The following is a 19,950-nucleotide window of genomic DNA, read 5'->3' on the forward strand; positions in this document are numbered from 1 at the left end:
TTCTCTTAATATATCCACTCAATATTCTTCTCTGAGGAGATCTGGCTAGTGTTGCACATCTTAAATTCCTTTTGGTAGATCATTTAATGTTATTACATCAGTAGACAGTTCTTACAATATACCATAAAAGGTCATACTCTAAAATAATATTATTTCATCATAATTTAAAACTTAGTTTGATGCTATAGTTGTATCTCATTTCAAAAAGCATTCACACCACATAACACGGATGAAGGAAATGAAGGGCTCTACAGATGAAGACTGCTTAGATGCCGTTTTCAACTGCTATGAAAAACTTATACTAAAAAGCATGGGTAATTACATTACAAACTTTAACAAGTATGTTATCAAAAAGCATTGGAAAGTAGAGCCCATGCAATTTTATAGAAGATGAAGAAAAATTATGATTACTCTTAGATATTTTGACAAAGAAGAAATTACCTAATATATACCTGAGACCTTAAAACTAGAAACTGCCTTAATTATCAACTTCAGTTATAAATTATCCTTCAGATCTCGGTTGTGATCAAAAAGCGTTTACACAGACCACTCAGAAAAGGTCAGCTTCCCCATCTACTGCAATGTGGTTTATCCCATTTTTACGCCTGATTTTACCTGTATTTATCTATAGCCATAAGCTTGAGGGTAGGCACACTATTTTTGCTCACTGCTAAGCTAAGTAGGCATTCTGTTCAGCACTATTGAACATCTATTTTCTACATCGCCTTTTTGCACATATATATTCAAAATGCATCCATAAACACTGTACTACAATATGAAACACTAACTCCATTGGTGGTAGCCCAGAATCTTAAGATTTCTTCACCTGTTAAAAACTTACCAACATATCCCACGCACTGTGACTCTTAAATCTATCTACAAACTCAACTAGAAACAAGAGGGTTAAAAGGAGGTCAGGAGAATTCAAGTTACAAAGAGAGCTAAATATGAATACAACGAACTTGATCTCAAATGCCACAGAAACTTTAAAAATACTACTCTGCACAGACTGAATTAGGTTCCAACAATAATTACTGTTTGATGTTGGTATTTTCCTTTCTGCTGAGGCCAATCTCTCAGGTAAATTTCTCAATTTAGTAAATTACACAGCTGTTCCTGTTTCAAGGAAGAGGAAGTGGGAACAATAAGGACTGGGGGAGGGTAGGCTACTGCGAGCAACTTTGTTGGAAATCAAATCCTGCCGCTGGCTGTGAAGTGAGATCAGCCTCAGGGCTGGAGTCCAAGAGGACCCTCGTGGACTCTATCAGCTTCAAGTGTGGTCAGAGAATGTTCGCATCTTCTGGGGAAATCCACGCCTAAGTCAATCTCAAGTGTACCCTCTCCTAACACACTACGCAAACCAAGATTGCTGTTAACAGGTGAGTTTGATTTAGAGAAAGGGAGGACGGTGGAGAGAGAGGAGAAAGGAGGGCAACCAGTAAGAGAAACTGAAGACATAAGTGCTCATAATTTGTCTTTCTGGGACACACATTCACTCATGTACATTACAGCCATTACAGAAACAATTCGTTTTTATGACTTACAGGATTCTTTTAACATAAGCAAGTCATATACAAAACTGAGTTCAACATCAAATAGGAAAAGCTTAGTCCTGAGAGTGATTTGATAAGATATATACTATATAAAGTAGAGAAATAGCTGTTGCCAGTTTTAGCCTTACGTAATTTAAGAAAGCAAACTTGGCTGGTGCTAGCTGTCATTTTGGTAATGGCTTAAAAAATCCAACAGGCACAAGAAAACTGACAGGGATGCGTACTTCTAATCTGTACATCTTGTAGCTTGACACCCCAAAGGGCAAGACGCTTTGGGGGATGAAAACTAGTCTCTCAGTGGTTTAGAGCAGTGCTTCTTGGACTTGAGGCTGCATGGGGTTCTTCTTAGAGTTAACATTTCCACTCAAGCAAAGGTGAGGCCTGAAATTCAGAGTAACAGACTCCGAGGTGACATTGATATTGCTAGTCTGCAGGCACACCGTGGGCAGCAGGGGTCTGGTCATTCCTCCTAGAAAGCACGCCTGAGCCTGAGCGGAGCTCTTCCTCCTGCTGCCTGCTTCCCCACAGCACCTGTGGGCCCCTCTACTACGCATCTCACACACACACAGAATAATTAAATAGCAGTTCAGTTCTAAAACGTGTGCAGCCATTAGGCAGCTTTGAACTTGAAAACCTGCTACCCTTTTGCATTTCCTGTGGCCAGTGTTTGACTCGGTCAGGCCTGCAGTTATTTTCACTGGCACGTTTCTTTAGAAATAGTTATGAGTCAACGTGTTGGGTTTCAGGACCACCTCTGCAGAACTACATTTAACACATAAATATCACATCCTTCTCAAGTCTCCATTTTCACGTGATACCTGCATTATTCTGCAAATCCAGAAAACAGGGCAGACATGTTTGCTATGTGTCAGGTGCTTTATATATATTATCATTAAATTCTAATAAGCAACTGATGTAGTTTTATGGATGAAGAAATCAAGAGAGTTTACAACCTAACTTGCTTGGTGTCCACGTACAGGAATCAAAGAATAAGGCTTTGAAGCCAAACAACTGCACTACAGAAATGTTCATGTGAATTTATAATAATCTTTCCTAGTATCAATTAATTATACTACAAATATATACAAATGATACTAAATAGGGTTCTTAGAAGTCATTTTTATAAAATGTGGTGTAGTATTTAGAAGATATGTGAAAAAAATCATTGTTGGCATCTACTCTACGTATTTTATTCCTCATGAAGAATAAAGAACATTTATCTACTTACTAATGAAACTTTTTTAATAGGTTCTAAGACAAAGTATCAGCATGAAGATTTAACTCATAAGTAATCAAGAACAAACAATTATAACTACTAGGGTAATTTCTTTTAATGAATTATCATTATATATATCAGTAGTATTTTAAATTTTAGTTAAAAGTTGGCTATGAAATAATTTATCAAGAATTGAATCTTTATTTGGATGATATGATTTACCGACCTGTCTTTTAATAGCAAAACTGCCCCCTGCCCCCTAAATGCCAACAGTGCTTCTTACTAAAAGGTTTACATTTAGAAACCAGAAATTTAAGAAAGAGAAGAAAGGAAAGAAGTGAGGGAGGGCAGAGAGGAGGGGAAGAGAAAGAGAGAGGGGAGGGATTGCTTACTTATAATTAACTGTTAACAAAACTACAATCCTCTACAGCTCACCACTGGAGGCCTGGTTTGCTCTCACAAGAATACATTATGAAACTGATATGTTAATTTGAAACACTTCATTTAAAATGCTATTGCAATACAGCAGCATATTATAAAATTCTAAGGTTCTTAATAAACTACTTAAATTGATGAAAATAAGAAATTAAGTTTGCAACATAATGGCCAAGTGGTTATGATCTAATGAAGTATTATTTTTGAAAACCTCCTCTGCTGAAGAAATTTCACCTTCTGTATGAGACTCTCTCAGTAGCTGTCAGTCTTCAAACCTGTGTAAATCCCTAAGCCTCCACACTTATATGTCAGCAACAAAAAAAAATGGTGGAAAGATAAAATGAAAAAATTCTTATAAATTTATCAAAGTACATTTAGAAGTACTTAAGTTTTCTTTATGAAGCTTTCTTTAAACATTTAATACTTCAATCAAATGTGTCTAAAAACATTTCACAGGAGATTCAATAGAAACTTCCAGTATTACCATGAAAGCAATTAGCACATGAGCACCTGAAGCAGATCACAGTCATGTGTTTTTGTTAAATATTTTCTCATAAAGTAATACAAAAAGAGAACCTTGTTCAACATCAAAACATCAGTGTATCAATAAGCCTTGAATCATCAAGTGAAGCCCGTTTCCTATACAACTAAAACACAGCCGACAAGCTGCTTGAGATCAGCAGCAACTTGTGAGGCGGTGATGAGACGGTGCAGCTAACTAGAAAGGAGAATATGACCAGAACTGAAATAGAACATAGCAGAAGCAGTAACAAATATGAAGACATGGCTCATATAAACTGGGATGAACCAGGAAGAAAAAAATACACGTACTTGCTCTCTCATACACATACCCGTACCATTTTGGAACGTAAGTCAACAGAAAAATAATCATAATGTTTTCTCAGTTGGAGCAGAAGACTCTAAGAAGAGTTATCAGTAAAATTTAATAGGAATATTTATAATGTAAAATCCTTAAAGGGTGTAAATTTCTGAAAGAAAATTAGAGATTCAAATTTTCATTGCAAAAGTCTTTTCAGAGCCAGAACTACACAATTAGTATATGCTATTCAAAAAAGGAAAGGAAAATAAACTAAAAACTAACTAAGGAGGAAGAGAACTAGTTTGAAAAGAAAAATCTTGGTTGAAGAGAAAATAAGTACCAAGTAAAATACTTAGAGAAAGGCATGTAGAGAGTGTTTGCATTTACTGTGTATGTCTTTGCCATAGAGAAATATGTAAATTTCATGTGGCAACTCCTTTGCCTCTGGTATAAACTGCTGCCTTTTGAAAATAAAATATATATGAATTTTAAATAGAGGAGACTAATTTCACATTAAAGTAAAATTCGATTTAACCTTTCTACTTTTCTTTATCATTACAAAAATTAGATGACCAGATATTATCCCTATAAAAAGTTAAACTTTAAATCACTAAAAGCAATCTAAATCATGAGACTTAAAACTCCAAACTACTACTGTGACTGAACACTTTGCACTGTTTAGTATCTTGCTATTTTCTAAAAATACTTCAGAAAGTAGGAATTTTGTAGAACACACGATTCTTAGCGACAGCATCTTCACTTTGCCTTGCAGTTTCACTCAAGTCTCACTGAAAAATATCTGAAATGCACCCATAAAGGATAGAGCCCACAAAACTTTACAGAATAATCGTGGAACTCTCTTCACTTCCTGAAGATCAACAGTATAATCCTCAATTCTTTGTGTATGAAACCATAAAACAAATACATCTGAGGGGAAAAATGTTACACTATATCCAAAACTTTACTTTTTTAAAGCTCTATCGTCCCTACAGCATAGAACCAAAAACATTTTTAGTGGTTTCTAATAGGTTGCATTTAAATTCCAAAAAGATCACTTAAAGCTCAATAAATTAGTCTTCATTAATAGTATTTTTTTAAAGTAGCCAAAGCATATACCTCAACATTACATCTGAGTTCCACCTAAAGACAGAAGAAAATTGCCCTCGAAACCAAAGCTACACACACACCGTTTTACTTTATAGAATTGCTCCAGCATCTTTTTTTTGTCAGAATCATTAAAATCACCATACCTGTCTGGACCGAGGTCTACCAGGAGAAAACTTCCTTTTGGTAATAGCTGGTTTGCCCATGCCAATTTTGGGGGTGACTGAGATGTACGTGGTTGGCAGGATGTTTGCAACAGAGGCGTTGGGAGTGGAAGGGTAACTGTGCAGCATGTCATGGGAAGGCAAGTCGGAAGAAAGTGCTGGAGAGGAAGACACGTGAGCCTTGCTTGTGTCCGCTGCTGAGGAAGACGATGACTCGGTCTCAGAGGATAGTTTCACAGATCTGCCCTCTTGGCATAAGCCATCTTTCACTTGACTCTCAACTGCAGGAGCTGCTTCCAAGTCCATAAATGCAGAAGGCTCAGGGTTTTCTCTCTGTTCCCTTTCTACAGCCAAATGTTCTGTAGAACATAAAGAAGTGCTTTCCCCATCTGGGGACACTAAGGTTTCCAGTGGGAGAATGACAGACTCAATGGTGACTTCGGGAGGCCGAGACTCTTCCGGCGACGCCACCACATTCGGCTCCTCCACTGACTGCACCTCCTCCTGCAGCACAACCAGCTGCGGAGGGAGGGCGTCAGCGCGCTGGGTCACTTCCATGCTGTCCTCACTTGGCCTGTCAAAGGTACATGCCACTTTCGGACACATCTCCACTGCTTCACCAGCAACTTCACGAGAAATCTGATTTTCCGATTCAGGATCCATTTTATCTTGGGATGATTCTAGAAAATTTGGAATATCTATTATGTTAATGTACATATGAATTTTAAAATTCCTAACTATGAGTAGGTATAAAACATCAATGCCTTAAATGTCTGTAGCTCTATGGTTTAAAAGTAACAGGCTTGGATGGGAAAAAAGATGGGGTAGGGAGGGCTTCCAAAACATTACTTTTGGTTAAAATCACGCCTTAAATCAGATGGTATTCATCAAGAAAGGCAATTATTAAGTTTAATGTCAATACACACCAGGGTTTATGGATTAGAATAAGTCACAGATCAAACCAGAAAACCTACAAAAACACTGCCTTAACAGGATCCCCAGAGTTCAAGGTAATTTCTGGTAGGAATATTAAAACAGAATTAATTTCCAATATACCAATTATACATATATAATGTTTTACAGTTTGAGCACTTACAAAAGGATTTAGAATTTTGTAGGTAAAATTACATTCATTTTATAGCTAGGAAAATGAGGCTCAGTGATATTACACAATATGTCCAAGTTTGAAGAGCAAGGATTAGTCTAAAAAGGATTTGCAGTAAGCAGACACAAGATCTAGCAAAGCTTCTGTAGACCGAAATGAGTAATGACCACAGACAGAAAAGACTTTGCTTAGCTATACTTGCTAACATAATCAACATTTTTTTTTTGGCAAGGGAGGGGTGGGGGATATAATTCTTGTTCTTCCTCATCATCTATATAACCAAAGAGACTTATCTTAACAAATCAATGAACAAAACTAGACATCAGAAGTATCTAAAGTTACTGATCGGTAAATTTTAAATCAGGGTACTAAGTGTGTTAAAACTTTAACCCAGTATACTTAAGAGTAAGGTCAGAGGTTCAACTGACATGAGCCCCAAGTGGCTCTATTAAGTGAGAGCACTGACGAAAAACAGCACTTCTTTCCAAAGCCACCAAGGTTAATTTCTAAGGCACGTTAATAAGGATACTAATTTCCTTGTTCACCATTTACCATGGAGATTGAAATTTTTCATGTCTGAAATTTTAGTGATGAAACCTCACTTCTCATTCCTGCTTTATTAAAAGACTACAGCTGAAAAGAAAACAGCAAAGAACAGATCTGATTATACTGAAATTTTTAAACACAAAAGTGCTTCAAAAATATTTTAAAAGTGATAAAAAATTTTAAAACAGAAAATACACATAAATGAAGTAAACATTTATAGGTTTAAAACCAAAAGTCCCACCATCTGAATGACTCCAGTGAAACAAACTGATCTTAGTGCTATCCGGAATGCCTGAACCACGTGCTACCAGGAGGCCAAGTACCTCAAGTCTCACCAGTGAAGGGAGACACACGGAACATGAGCATGCTCTTTCTCCTTTGAGCTAGGCAGGAAGGGTCAAGAGCATAAACATGCCCTATTTCTGCTTTAGAAATTCACTTCCAACTGTTCACAAGAAAAGGGTCACTGAACCACAGATTTAACTGCCAGAATGTGAATACTGCAGCAGCAATCAATTCTCTGGTGCTGAGCAGTTCTCTAGTTTGGAGAAATGAACGGAGAAGACAACGACTTAAATCTGCACAGTGACCATACAGGTGTAACGATGTGAATCAGCTCGGACAACATGAATGGGCTGCTTACCAGAAACGAGAAGTCCACGCATGTCACAACTTTCTGGTGGATTACTCCTCTGCTGCTCTCCGGGATGGATGTGAACTGCTGTGAATAACACATTTGTGGGATCTCCAGAAAGGAGTCAAAATGTCTGTACTTCTCTAACGCTGCTTTCTCAACACTATTTTCAGTAAGATATTTATCCTACTGACAAATACCAATTTCAAATTTAAGCATAAAACATCTTGCTACTACTATTCATTTGAAGAAGGATATGAAGATGAAACAAGGAATCTGGTTGCATATTATAAGACTATTATAGTTTTGTCTTATTTTTCTTCACTTTCCCTTTTTATGAAGTATAATTTTCAATGAGAATTGTTAAATATAAATTTAACCTCAAAAAATCTCAAGAAGTTTTTATGTATAAACTCAACCTATATAACATACAGTATCACATACAACCCCACGGACTTTGAGGGGAGACCAAGATGAAATTTAATAAGTGGTTTTTCCCCAACCCAATCTCTCATTAATTCCAGATCCTCAGGTACAATAATAGCTATTACCAATATTGCAAAAACCATAACTGAAATATCCTTGAAATAACTGAAATAATCCTCAAAAGGACTGCTTAGACAATCTGAAACAATGAATCTTTCATTATCTCAGCATGCAACATCTCACAATCAGCAACAGCTCTAGTTAGTAATCATGTAACTAAAGAAATTGCTTCTTAATGAGAATCACTTGATCCCTAAACAAGGCATATATTTAAGTCTAGGTTACAGCTAACTATAATATATACATGCCCTTTCCCTGATTAACTAATAAATTATAAAAATTTAATGACGTTTATTTTACTTAAAAAGGCACCTCTCTGAATAATTTAATACATGAGGATGTCTTGGCACAATTTTATTTAGGGTACGAAAGTTTCAGTATACGTTCACATATTCATTCTATACACACATTTTCTTCAGAGAACAGACTATATATCCATCACCAAAAACATCCTTACCGTCTGGAGCAACTCCAGGTGTGGGCTCCTGACCAGCAACATCTTTATTAACTGCTTGCTCCAGAAATACCATGTGGTCTTCAGGGCCTTCAACTTCCATTTCATTGTTATAATCTTAACAAAAAATTATTCATCCTTTACCTTAGAATGAGCTTTTCTGTTTTTGCTAAGGCAACAATCATTCCCTTGTTCTAATGGGAGTAAATTATCACTAAAAATGCCACGAATTCTTCAGATTTTTCTACTTTGAACCAAATACATAATCTTATTTTTTCCAATATGGAAAATATAACACATTAAAAAGCTTAACTCACATTTTACTATTTTAAAAGGACATCACACAACTGTATACTGATGGAATACTAGAAAGAAAATGTTAGTAATCAAGATATGTCTACTTCTAAACCCCTTGCAGATGATGAATTAGAACTTTTATAGACGCTGCCACTCATGATGATGAAAATGGAAACCAATCTGATTAGCAAGTCTGTTCCCTTTACAATCTAAGTGTCTTGTTACTACATTTATAATCAATGGTAACTAGTAAAACCACATGAAATCTGTTTGGAGTAAAATAAAACTAGAGCATGAAGTACAAATTAGGTCATACAGCCAAACAATAAGGAACTTCCACTTACTGGCCCAGTGTAAGTGTAGTGTACAGGAGAGTACACTAGTCTTGTAATTAAAATCTAAGGTGAATAGTTGTAAAAAAGCTAGATTAGATGTGAGCCATGAGATTCAGAGATAACCAGGAACACCTGTACAGAAACTGGAGTCCCTCACTGTTACTGAGGTGATACGCTGGTGGCTGCCTGGCACATTGTCATAGAAAACAAAATGTCTCACAGGTACCTGCAGGGAGCTCAGCCATCTCCACCTCTTCACCTGGCTGCAAGGGGTCCATCTCAGCCGCCACGTGTTTGCAATACAGACAGATGTACTCTTCTCGGAGCTGAGGGTCTGGTTCATGATCTGCTGGTTTGTCACATTCTAAGTGAACCCATCTGCAATGATAAATATATTTAAATAAAATGCTCTAATTTAAAGTTTAATTAATATTTAAGGAAAAGAGATAATGACTGAGAAACTGGATATAGCAAGGGCTCAGGTGACAGAAGAGAGGTTAGAGGGGTTAGCAATCGAAGGTTCTAGAAGAGGAGCTGTCATTTTTGGATGTCACCAAAGGTGTTGACTTTAAAAAAAAACCACATTTACTATTTTCTCTTTATTTTCCTCCTCCCAATGCTTGCTTCTGGTCTTATTTTTTTGCCCACTTACATCATCATGTCTTTCAGACTCATATAAAACATATTTAATTCCATCTACAACAGCAATCAGTACTAAAAGGATTACTGGAATGACAAAAGCTTGGATTTCAAAACATACGGCAGAGCAGATGACTACGTGAACAGAAGAACACACAAATACTGCAGCAGAGTAACTATCTTCTTACCTTTTGCACATATTACAATGAAGCATGTCTTTCTGCAATTCTGGATGGTAGCACTTCCCACAGAAAGGACACAAGTTCTCCTGCTGCTGGTAACAACTGTCACACACCAGGCAATTGTGGTGCCACTGAGAACTAGAGCGTGTGCCACACTCTACACAGATTCTGCAATTCTAAACACCAGGAAAAATGAAAACAAAAACAGTTTGTTCTGCGTGTGTACTGCAGTTCTGGTGTACATCTTTTTAAAAAAACCAATGAAACATTTGTAGATCATATATTAAACTTTAATTTTTATGACACTAAATTTAGGGTATATGTTTTTGAAAAAGCTGCTTGTTTTGAATATCTGATATCATTCAATTTATACTAAAACTTCCTGGAAAGTGTAAGTAGGAGATAGAGACATCCAAGAAAACATAAACGGGGGAGGAAGAAAACCAAAAACATGGCAATCCAAACTTCAAAAAAAGAAACACGATCCAGAATCAGGAAGCAGCTTGTGTTGAGTAAGTCCTGCTCAACTCCCTACTGTGAAAGCAAAATGGCCCTGCTAGGGAATTCCACTGGTTCATGTGTAGCTCAGAAACTAAAAAGAAGAATTCGCACTAAGGAAACAATGATGAGCCACTCCAGATGATCAGGTGTCTGAAATTATGGAAATAATCACTCAACATGAAAATCCAATACGACTGCTCGTATTTTCAGAACAGAGAGTGGCACCATCCTTAGCAAAGAACTACTGATGGCAGGCCTGGCAGAGGCCTGTGACACCTCCTTCTGGGCCTGTGAGCAAAGTGGCCTTAACATCCAGGGCACAAGGTTCATAAACTGTGGGATGCTCACTACTCAACCCCAACTTTGCAATCTAAATCACCAATAAAAAGGAACTTACTTTCTGAGCTGCTGTTATCTTTTGATATAAAAGAGATGTTCACTAAAAAAGAGAAACTAGCATGAACCACAGATCTGCTAAAGTCTGTATACAGGTTATACAATGGATGTGCTCATACACATTGATGCCAAAACCCTAAAATGTTAGAAAACTCCAATAGCAAATTAAGAAAATAATAAAACCATGCCAAACGGAGTTTTAAAAAAATGCAAAGATGGTTAAATATTAGAAAAAAACCTGATAATAAAATTTAACATATTATTAGGTCTGAGAAGATAAAATTATTTCACTAGATGCTGAAAAGGCCTTTGCAAAAAAATGAAAATCCATTCCTAATTTAAAAAAAAAAGAAAACTATGCAGACAATAAAAAAGCGTGGGTATTTCCTTAATGTGAGATACACACAAATTTCAACTCAAAAGCCAGCATTTTATTTCTAACTGGGGAATCCTAGAGACATTCCCACTAAGGTCAGAAAGGAAGCAAGGAGGCCTACTATCTCCACCATTTAACATAGTTCCGAATCAATGTAAACAGTGAAACAAATGAAAACAGAGGCAAAAGAAGGAAGAGAAGAACCAACAGTACTTGTAGATGACAGCATACGTGAAATCCTAGAGAATCTATTTTAAATGTAATAAAAGAATTTAACAAAATAGCAAGATTAAAATAAGCAATAAAATTCACAAGCACAAACAATAACCAGTTAAGAGACATAATGAATGGCAAAGTCCAATTTATAACATCAACAAAACAGAGAAAATGTTTAAGAAGAAACTTAAGAGAACTCTCAGATGGTTCAAGCTGGATTTAGAAAAGGCAGAGGAACCAGCGATTAAATTGCCAAGGTCTGTTTGATCACTGCAGAATTCCAGAAAAACATCTGCTTTATTGACTACGCTAAAGCCTTTGACTGTGTGGATCGCAACAAACTGTGGAACATTCTTCAAGAGATGGGAATAACAGACCACCTGACCTGCTTCCTGAGAAACCTGCATATGGGTCAGGAAGCAACAGTTAGAACCGGTCACAGAACAATGGACTGGTTCCAAATCGGGAAAGGAGTGCGTCAAGGCTATATACTGTTACCCTGCTTATTTAACTTATATGCAGAGTACATCAGGCTGGAGGAAGCACAAGCTGCAATCAAGACTGCTGGGAGAAGTATCAATAACCTCACATATGCAGATGACACCACCCTCATGACAGAAAGCGAAGAGCAACTAAGAGCCTCTTGATGAAGGAGAAAGAGGAGTGAAAAAGCTGGCTTAAAATTCAACATTCAAAAAGGAAGACCGTGGCACCCGGTTGCATTACTTCATGGCAAATAGATGGGGAAACAATGGAAACAGTGAGAGACTATTTTCTTGGGCTCCAAGATCACTGCAGATGGTGACTGCAGCCATGAAATTAAAAGATGCTTACTCCTTGGAAGAAAAGCTATGACCAACCTAGACAGCATATTAAAACGCAGAGACATTACTGTGCCAGCAGAGGTCCATCTAGCCAAGGCTATGGTTTTTCCAGTGGTCATGCATGGATGGGAGAGTTGGACCTAAATCCTAAAGGAAATCAATTCTGAATATTCACTGGAAGGACTGATGCTGAAGCTCCAATACTCTGGCTACCTGAGGCGAAGCGAACTCACTGGAAAAGACCCTGATGCTGGGAAAGATTGAGGGCAGGAGGAGGAGATGACAGAGGATGAGATGGCTGGATGGCATCACCAACTCAATGGACATGAGTTTAAGCAAGTTACAGGAGATGGTGAAGGACAGGGAAGCCTGGTGTGCTGCAGGCCATGGCGTCACAAACAGTAAGACACGACTGAGCCACTGAACAACAACAAAGAAATGTCTAAAACCTATACAAGGAAAATTAGAAAGCATTCCTAGAAGACTTTAAACCAGACTTGAACAAATGCCAAGATATACTGTGTTCTTAGGATGTCTTAACATCAAGATGTCACTATCAACATTACATTTAAAGTAACCCTGATAAAAATTCCAGTAAGATTCTTCATGGAGCCTAGAGTTCACATGCTTCCCAGGTGGCTCAGGGGTAAAGAATCTGTCTGCCAAAGCAGGAGATGTGGGTTCCATCCTTGGGTCTGGAAGATCCTCCAGAGGAGGAAATGGCAACCCACTCCCAGTATTCTTGCCCAGAAAAATCCCATGGACAGAAAACCTGGCGGGATACTACAAAAACTGGATTAGAGAGTCGTACATAAAAAAATAATGCAGAAACTAGAAAAACATATGAACTCTCATATAACCTCAGCATAGGCAAAGTCTTTAATTTTAACTAAAAACTCCAAAAGCAATAGAAGACTGATAAATCTGACTACACAAAAATAAACTTTTACATGGCAAAAAAAAACCCACCCCACAGGCGAAGTCAAAAGGCAAACTGGAAAAAAATACTTGCATCATACAACAGATAAAGGCCTTATATCCCAACTATATTAGGAACTCTTAACTGGGGCGGGGTAGGGGTCAAAATCTTCAAGAGTAACACGCAAAACACAAGACTACTCATAAAAGGGGGTGAAAATGACCCTTAAGCATAAGAAAATATGGCCAACTTCACTCGAGAGAAATGAAAATTAAACTACACTGAGGTAACATTTTTCACTCATAAGACAGGCAAAAAATCAAAAAGCCAAATAGGACACCCTATTGACAAGAATGTAGAAAAGAACTTCTCTCACGCGTGAGTGGCAGCAGCAGGAACTGACGCAAGTCCCATGAAAGGGAATTTGACAATACCAAACAAAATTACATATGCAATTATCCTCCCACCCCAGCCAACAAACCCACTTCTAGTAATTTATTCTAGAGATTTGCTCCCGACAATTCAAAAACCCATATGCACAAAGTTACTGACTACAGAATCATTCTAATGTAAAATACCAGAAACGACCTAAATATTGAAGCACAGAACACAGGTTGAAAAACTGTTTCAAATTAAAAAAAAAAAAAAAAAAGGGAATGAGGAAGATTTCTATAAACTGAAATGAATTCCAGATAATAAGTAAAAAAAGTAACATGCCAAAGAGCACATATAATAATATGCTGCCTTCAGGGTAGAAAAGGGAAACATGTTTGCTTATCATTAAAAAAAACACACAGGAAGGACAAACCAAAAGTTTCTGAAACAATGTTAATATCCTATGTACTTTTAAACTAAAAAGCCAAGAATGAGAAATTAAAAACACTTCAAGAATAACAGGCAAAGCACAAGGATTCTCACTAGACACTATGCAAGAACAGATATGTAAGCATGAGGGAAGGCAAGGAACTTGGCGGGAGGGATCAGAATGGGGGTACTGGTATAAATTCGTCACTTATAAATGATGTCCATATTTGAGGACACACATACTTGCGTGTGTACTTGTACACATGCACACACGTGTGTGTGCAGGCATGCAGTTCCTGCCTCGCTTGCTGAGAGGACACAGCAGCACACGCCACAGAGCAGTGCGCAGGCCCAGCAGCGCACCTCTACTAAAGGAGCGTGGCCTATTTACAGAAAGGAGGACTACCGAGTCCAGGGCAGGGAAGGCATAAGAGGACTTTGGAATATCTTGCTATGCCCAAATATAATGAAGTGCTCAAATAAATGGGAGGACATCTAACAAAAACACAGGAGCCAGCTTGAAAAGACCACCAAAGGCAAAAATGGAACAATCTGAGCACAAATCAGGTACAGTAATAAATTATTGACAACAAGAATTCATGAGTCAGTACTGAGAATATATAAATCATTTTAACATGTGAAAGAAGGGCGGATTCTGGATTACAAAAGAATGCAGAGGTTGACAGGTAAACATTTACTTAGAAAAGCATATTTTACAAAAAACAGGTTAAAACTATCTCCTATCATCTTGGAGAAAATTTTGAGGAGTAATAAGCAATAAGATATCTGCAAGGTCAAGTGTCTCCTCACATAACACTTTTTTAGATACAAGAGGGGAAAACCAGTGGAGAAAGCTGACAGCAGCCTGACCAGATGCTCAGAGCTCACATCGCCTATGAGGGAGAGGGACGCTCCAGGCGCGTCCAGGGGAGGGCCTGCCAAGGGCACAGACCTGCTCAATCTTCTGGCCAAGAACGACGTCAAAGACAAAAGGAGCAAAGTTCCATTTGTGATTAAAACAAACAAATAATCCAGGCATGTGAGGAAAAACTCTATTATTCAACACTGTCAATATCAAACAGACAGAGGAGGGTTTAAGAACTTTCCAGATTAAAGGAGTCTCAAGAAACATGACAACTAAATGGAACACTTGACCCTAGACTAGATCCTGGAACCTACAGGGAAGAGGCAAATGCTGTGTGGGACACTAAATCAAGTGACAAGTTGAAATATGAAGGGTAGACTAGACTGATGTAAATGTGCGGAGTGGTAATAGTGCAGTGATTATGTAAGAATATCCTCATTATTAAGAAATACACATTTACGTACTTAAGGGTAAAGGGAACATGGTGTGTGAAACTCACCCTTCACATGGTTCAGGGGAAAAAAAAATTAATACACAGAGTGGAGTGGGCAGGGAAGAGGTAGAAAGGAGAAAGGCCACGATGATCCTACTGAAATTCCAACAACTAAAGAATCCAGGTAAATAGCAATGGGCATTATTTTTATTTTTCTTGCTTTTAAAGGTTTGAAATTACTCCCAAATAAAGCCTTTTAAAATGCATCATATACCAACACACTGGCATTCTCAAGAGAGAAACAGAAAAGCAAGCTGCGGGACGATGATTGGTATACAAGATCCTGAAAGGAGCATCCCTACCTCAGTTCAAACAGCACACTAGACTGACACTCCCAGGAAGGCACACCTAGCTGCCCCTGTACCTCCAGCCTCCACCAGTGTCTGAATTTGACTCAAGACTATAAATAGATATGAAAGAATTCACCAGTAGAGAAAGGGTATCACTCTTCAAACTGCTCAGAGGATAAGTATTCCTATGAAAAACTCCAGGATAATTGAGCACTTATGTCAAGCAATATGCTGAGCACTTTACAATCATTTCACTAAATCCAACACCCCTTTGAGGGAAGGACTTTAGCTACAGAATGAAACTTGGCTTACGGAAGTCAAATAAATTGCCAGAGATCTTGTATTTACTAAGTGAAAAACCTGAGATTTGACTCCACTGCCTAATCTTTTAAATCACTTTATAATACCTACACAGAACAGAAGAAAACACACTGCACTATCTACTCGAGAATATGAGTATAAGTAATTCTGCCACGTGAAAACCAGCAGCAATTATAGAAAACAAATCAGTAAGAGGGCAGCACAAAGGGAAGCCAGAGAACAGCCTCCAGAAACAAACTCGGAATTCTGGACACATTTTCCAAGATAATGAAAACCACGACAAAGAAAATAATGATTTAAAACAGAAAACAAAATTACCTAAATGCTTTGCTAAAGGTTATTAAAGAGAACGTAAAGAAGGTAAATATGTTTTTAAAAAAGAAAGAAGGTGTATTTAATCAACACTTACTGGACCTAAAAGGAGAATGACAACGGTCAACACAGAAAGAAAAAAAGTTTCCAGAATAAAAAGAAAAAAGTTGTAATGCAAAACTCTGCCAGATGAAACTCGTGTCATAGGTGGAAGGCAATAGTCTCTTTCAGATTTCTAAGAGTCCAGAAAATTTAAGATTTTTTAAAAATAGAGGTGCATAACCATGTCTCCAAAAGACTAGTGGTGAGATGACTTTGGAAACTAGAGAGAAGATTCCACCCACCCCCTCGCCAAAGAAAAAGTGAGGTGATCTACAGTCTAGGTTAACTTAAGACAGAAGGCAGAGAGAAAACTTCTGATTTCTTCATTTTCAATGGGAAACAGGAGCAGAAAATGTTATAGTTTCATTTATAACTTAATATTAGTAAAATACAATTCTGAATTGCAATCATTGCATGGAATAAAAATAACTGAAAAACAGAAAGCTAAAAGAACACTTGTCTTAAAACTGCCAAGCATTTCAATTACATCCATTAATCTAAGTGCTTGACTATTAAACCCTTCAAAAGGTACACTTAAAATGACACAGAAGGGTCCAATATAACGATGTGAAAAGATCATATTCGACTTGTAAACTAAAACCCTGCACGACCATATTGTCAAGCAAAGCAAAATATCCGGTTCCCTCCTCCCAAAAAGAGGGCATACACAGAATACAGAGTACAGTTTCACACTGATAGAAAAGCAGATTATCATTAACCTGACATACCTGCTTAATCCAGCAGAAAATAGTTTTTTGAAGAAAAAAAAAAGAGCAAAATGCAAGGAGAAATTGATAGTGGTCAATTGTAACTACATCTGAATATGCTGTTGAATCAAACAGCCAAAAACAGGGGGAAAGAGCTTCATCTAATTAATAAACACAAATACTACAAGTTTAAAACGTCACCATTGGAAGGCATCCAAATATACGTCATAAAGCTACCGTAGCGAAACTGATTTAGCACAAAGCAAAATCTAATGTTTAAGTACAACCTGAAAAAATAAATGTGCCTAAAGTTAACAGTACAAAAAATTTGAGTGCAGCCAAAGCTATAATCAAAGGTAAATTTATAGTCTGAAATATCTCTTCCTTAGGAAAGCGAAGGAAGCGATCACGAATTCAACTTCCTATTTCAGAAAAGTAAAAAGAAGAGCGGTGGCGGAGATTAACGGTAAAAATACAAACATAAACATACAAACGCATCCGACGCAGCTTGCTTTCTTCAACCCGGAACCGAACCAAACCATGGGACAACCCGCGGAAGCGCCCCGGCCCACAGCCAGGAAGCAACTGCTCCCGGGCTGCAGGCGCCCGAGCCTCCTCCCCCCCCGGGGTCGCCCAGGCGACCACACCTGAGAGCGGTTACCCGCGGGCTCTGCCCCGCCCTGTTACGCCCCACACCCTAGGACCAGGTGCAGGCGCTCCCACGGGGTGGAGCGGGGCGCGGCCCCCCGGGGCTTCCTCCCACCGCCCCACCCAGGCCCCATCCCCGTGAACCTACCGGCAGGATCGCCACCCTTTCCAAGACTCTCCGAGGAGGGACCACCGACACCTACCGCACCACCGTCCAGCACCGCGTCCCCGCAGGCAGCTCCGGGAAGCAGCCCCAGGCTGGCGCCACCTCGAGGCCTGCGAGCCCCGCGCGAAAGCGCCTCCTCCAGGAAACCTGCGAGGCCTCGGCTTCCAACGATCACCTCTTATCTCCGCCCCGCCCCCACAAGGCCCCGCCCCCACAAGGCCCCGCCCCCACAAGGCCCCGCCCCCACAAGGCCCCGCCCCCACAAGGCCCCGCCCCCACAAGGCCCCCGCCCCAGCTCCTGAAGGCCACGCCCATCCAGCCGGAAGGATGCGGACACCAAGACCCCGAGCGCAAAATCGAGGGCAGAAGTCACAGAAGCGCGTTTCTGTGTTCCTGGGACTAGAGTGCGAGGGCGCAGGGAGACCGCAGGTGTATTCTTTGCGATCTACATGTTTCGTGAAATCCTGACATTTTTCATGGAATTGCTAACTCTAAAAAATACAGGGAATTCCCTGGTGGTCAAGTGGTTGGGGTTCAATCCCTGGTCGGGAACGAGGGTCCCGCAAGATAATCAATCATACAATTTTCTAAAAAAGTTAATATAAAATGTAACTGCTTCCCTGGTGGCTCAGACGTAAAGAATTCGCCTACAGTGCAAGAGACGTGGGTTCGATCCCTGGGTCGGGAAGGTTCCCTGGAGCAGGGAATAGATGCCCACTCCGGTATTCTTGCCTGGGGAACCCCTGGACAGAGGAGCCTGGGGGGCTGCATAGTGCATGGGGCCACGAAGACTCGGACACGACTGAGCGACTAACACTTGCACGTTCAACTGCACTTAGCATTTGTATTTTTTGTTACGTTAGTCCCAAGTGCTCTCTAAGACGTGTGAAAGATGCAAGATTTTGCACAGTTAAGAATGAGGCTGTGGACCGCACAGGGAAGCTGCTCGGGCAGCAGGGAGCAGCACCCGCGGAGCCAGGGGATTCTTCACACATCACTTGACAATAGGAACTGCACACAGCACACGGTAATTTATAAAGAGAAACGCCTGCGTTTTAGAAACAATTGAATTAATACCCCCGTTTACTACAGATTTCAACTGTGCCATTACAGTGCACTTGTGAACTAAGAGGTTTCTTAAGTTCTTGAGTATCACTTTATTCATTACATCTGCCGTGCAAGGAATTGCTGGTTGGCACTTTTGAGGTCTGATTACTCTGAACCAGTAAACCCAGTCCTGGCTTTATCAAACTACTTTTATACAAATACTTATTATACAAAAGGCATTCTCTGTATGAACATTATGAAAGACAAAGAATGCCATTCTATTAAACCACATCTTGGCAATGCAGTTTAAAAAGCAAAATTATTTTAGATTAAATTAATATTTATTTTCTAAGTTAAGCCAGTGTAATTACCATATATCAAAGAACTTTATGCCTAGCTTCATGTCTGCTCTGTGAAATTAAGACTACAATAATAATTTTAAAAAAAAACACTTCAGCCTGAGGGGGTATGTAGAGATGCCCAGTGGGTCTAGAGAGTCTTTAGTTCTCTAGGGTCCAAACCCTAACATAGATGAAGATCAGACTAATATTCTTTGGCACTCCCCTGGCGGTCCAGGGGTTAAGACTGTGCTCCCTATGTGGTTGGCATGGGTTCAATCCCTCACAGGAGAACTGAGATCCCACGAGCCGAGCCCACAAGCCGCCCCCCTTCATGCCCGGGAAGAGAAGCACTACTCTGTTGCTCAAGTGAGCATGGTAGCACAGGGAGCATAATATATTGGATAAAGCACTAAAATGTAATACAGGAAACGTGAATTTTAGTCTCTCTTCTACCTCTGCAAATTAGTAACTCAGGCAATTCACTTAATTGCTAGTCCCTCATCAGTTCTAAATTTATTAGTTTACCCTATCGATTTCAAAGGAAGCAAATTAACTATTTTTATGACTGACTCATCCTAGAGAACATTCAAAG

The 19,950-nt window shown here is 39.1% G+C and overlaps 1 protein-coding gene across 15 annotated transcripts in view; it reads right to left on the minus strand.

The window, feature by feature from the left end:
• The window catches only part of KMT2C (lysine methyltransferase 2C), a 256,929-nt gene that overhangs the window by 91,380 nt on the left and 145,599 nt on the right, over positions 1-19,950 (minus strand). For 12 of the 15 annotated variants that reach the window (XR_011256794.1, XM_069588770.1, XM_069588768.1 and 9 more), the window contains 5 exons: positions 10,037-10,206; positions 9,436-9,587; positions 8,581-8,694; positions 7,587-7,664; positions 5,275-5,972 (listed from right to left, as the gene is read on the minus strand). Coding sequence is in view for 14 of the 15 variants with exons in the window: in XM_069588770.1 (XP_069444871.1) it covers positions 5,275-5,972; positions 7,587-7,664; positions 8,581-8,694; positions 9,436-9,587; positions 10,037-10,206 (1,212 nt within the window). In the remaining variant the exon portion in view is untranslated. The remainder of the gene's footprint in view (positions 1-5,274; positions 5,973-7,586; positions 7,665-8,580; positions 8,695-9,435; positions 9,588-10,036; positions 10,207-19,950) is intronic. The other 3 variants (XM_069588764.1, XM_069588777.1, XM_069588775.1) reach the window with 2 other exon arrangements.

This window comes from Ovis canadensis, chromosome 4, assembly GCF_042477335.2.
Source record: "Ovis canadensis isolate MfBH-ARS-UI-01 breed Bighorn chromosome 4, ARS-UI_OviCan_v2, whole genome shotgun sequence".
Lineage (NCBI taxonomy): Eukaryota > Metazoa > Chordata > Mammalia > Artiodactyla > Bovidae > Ovis > Ovis canadensis.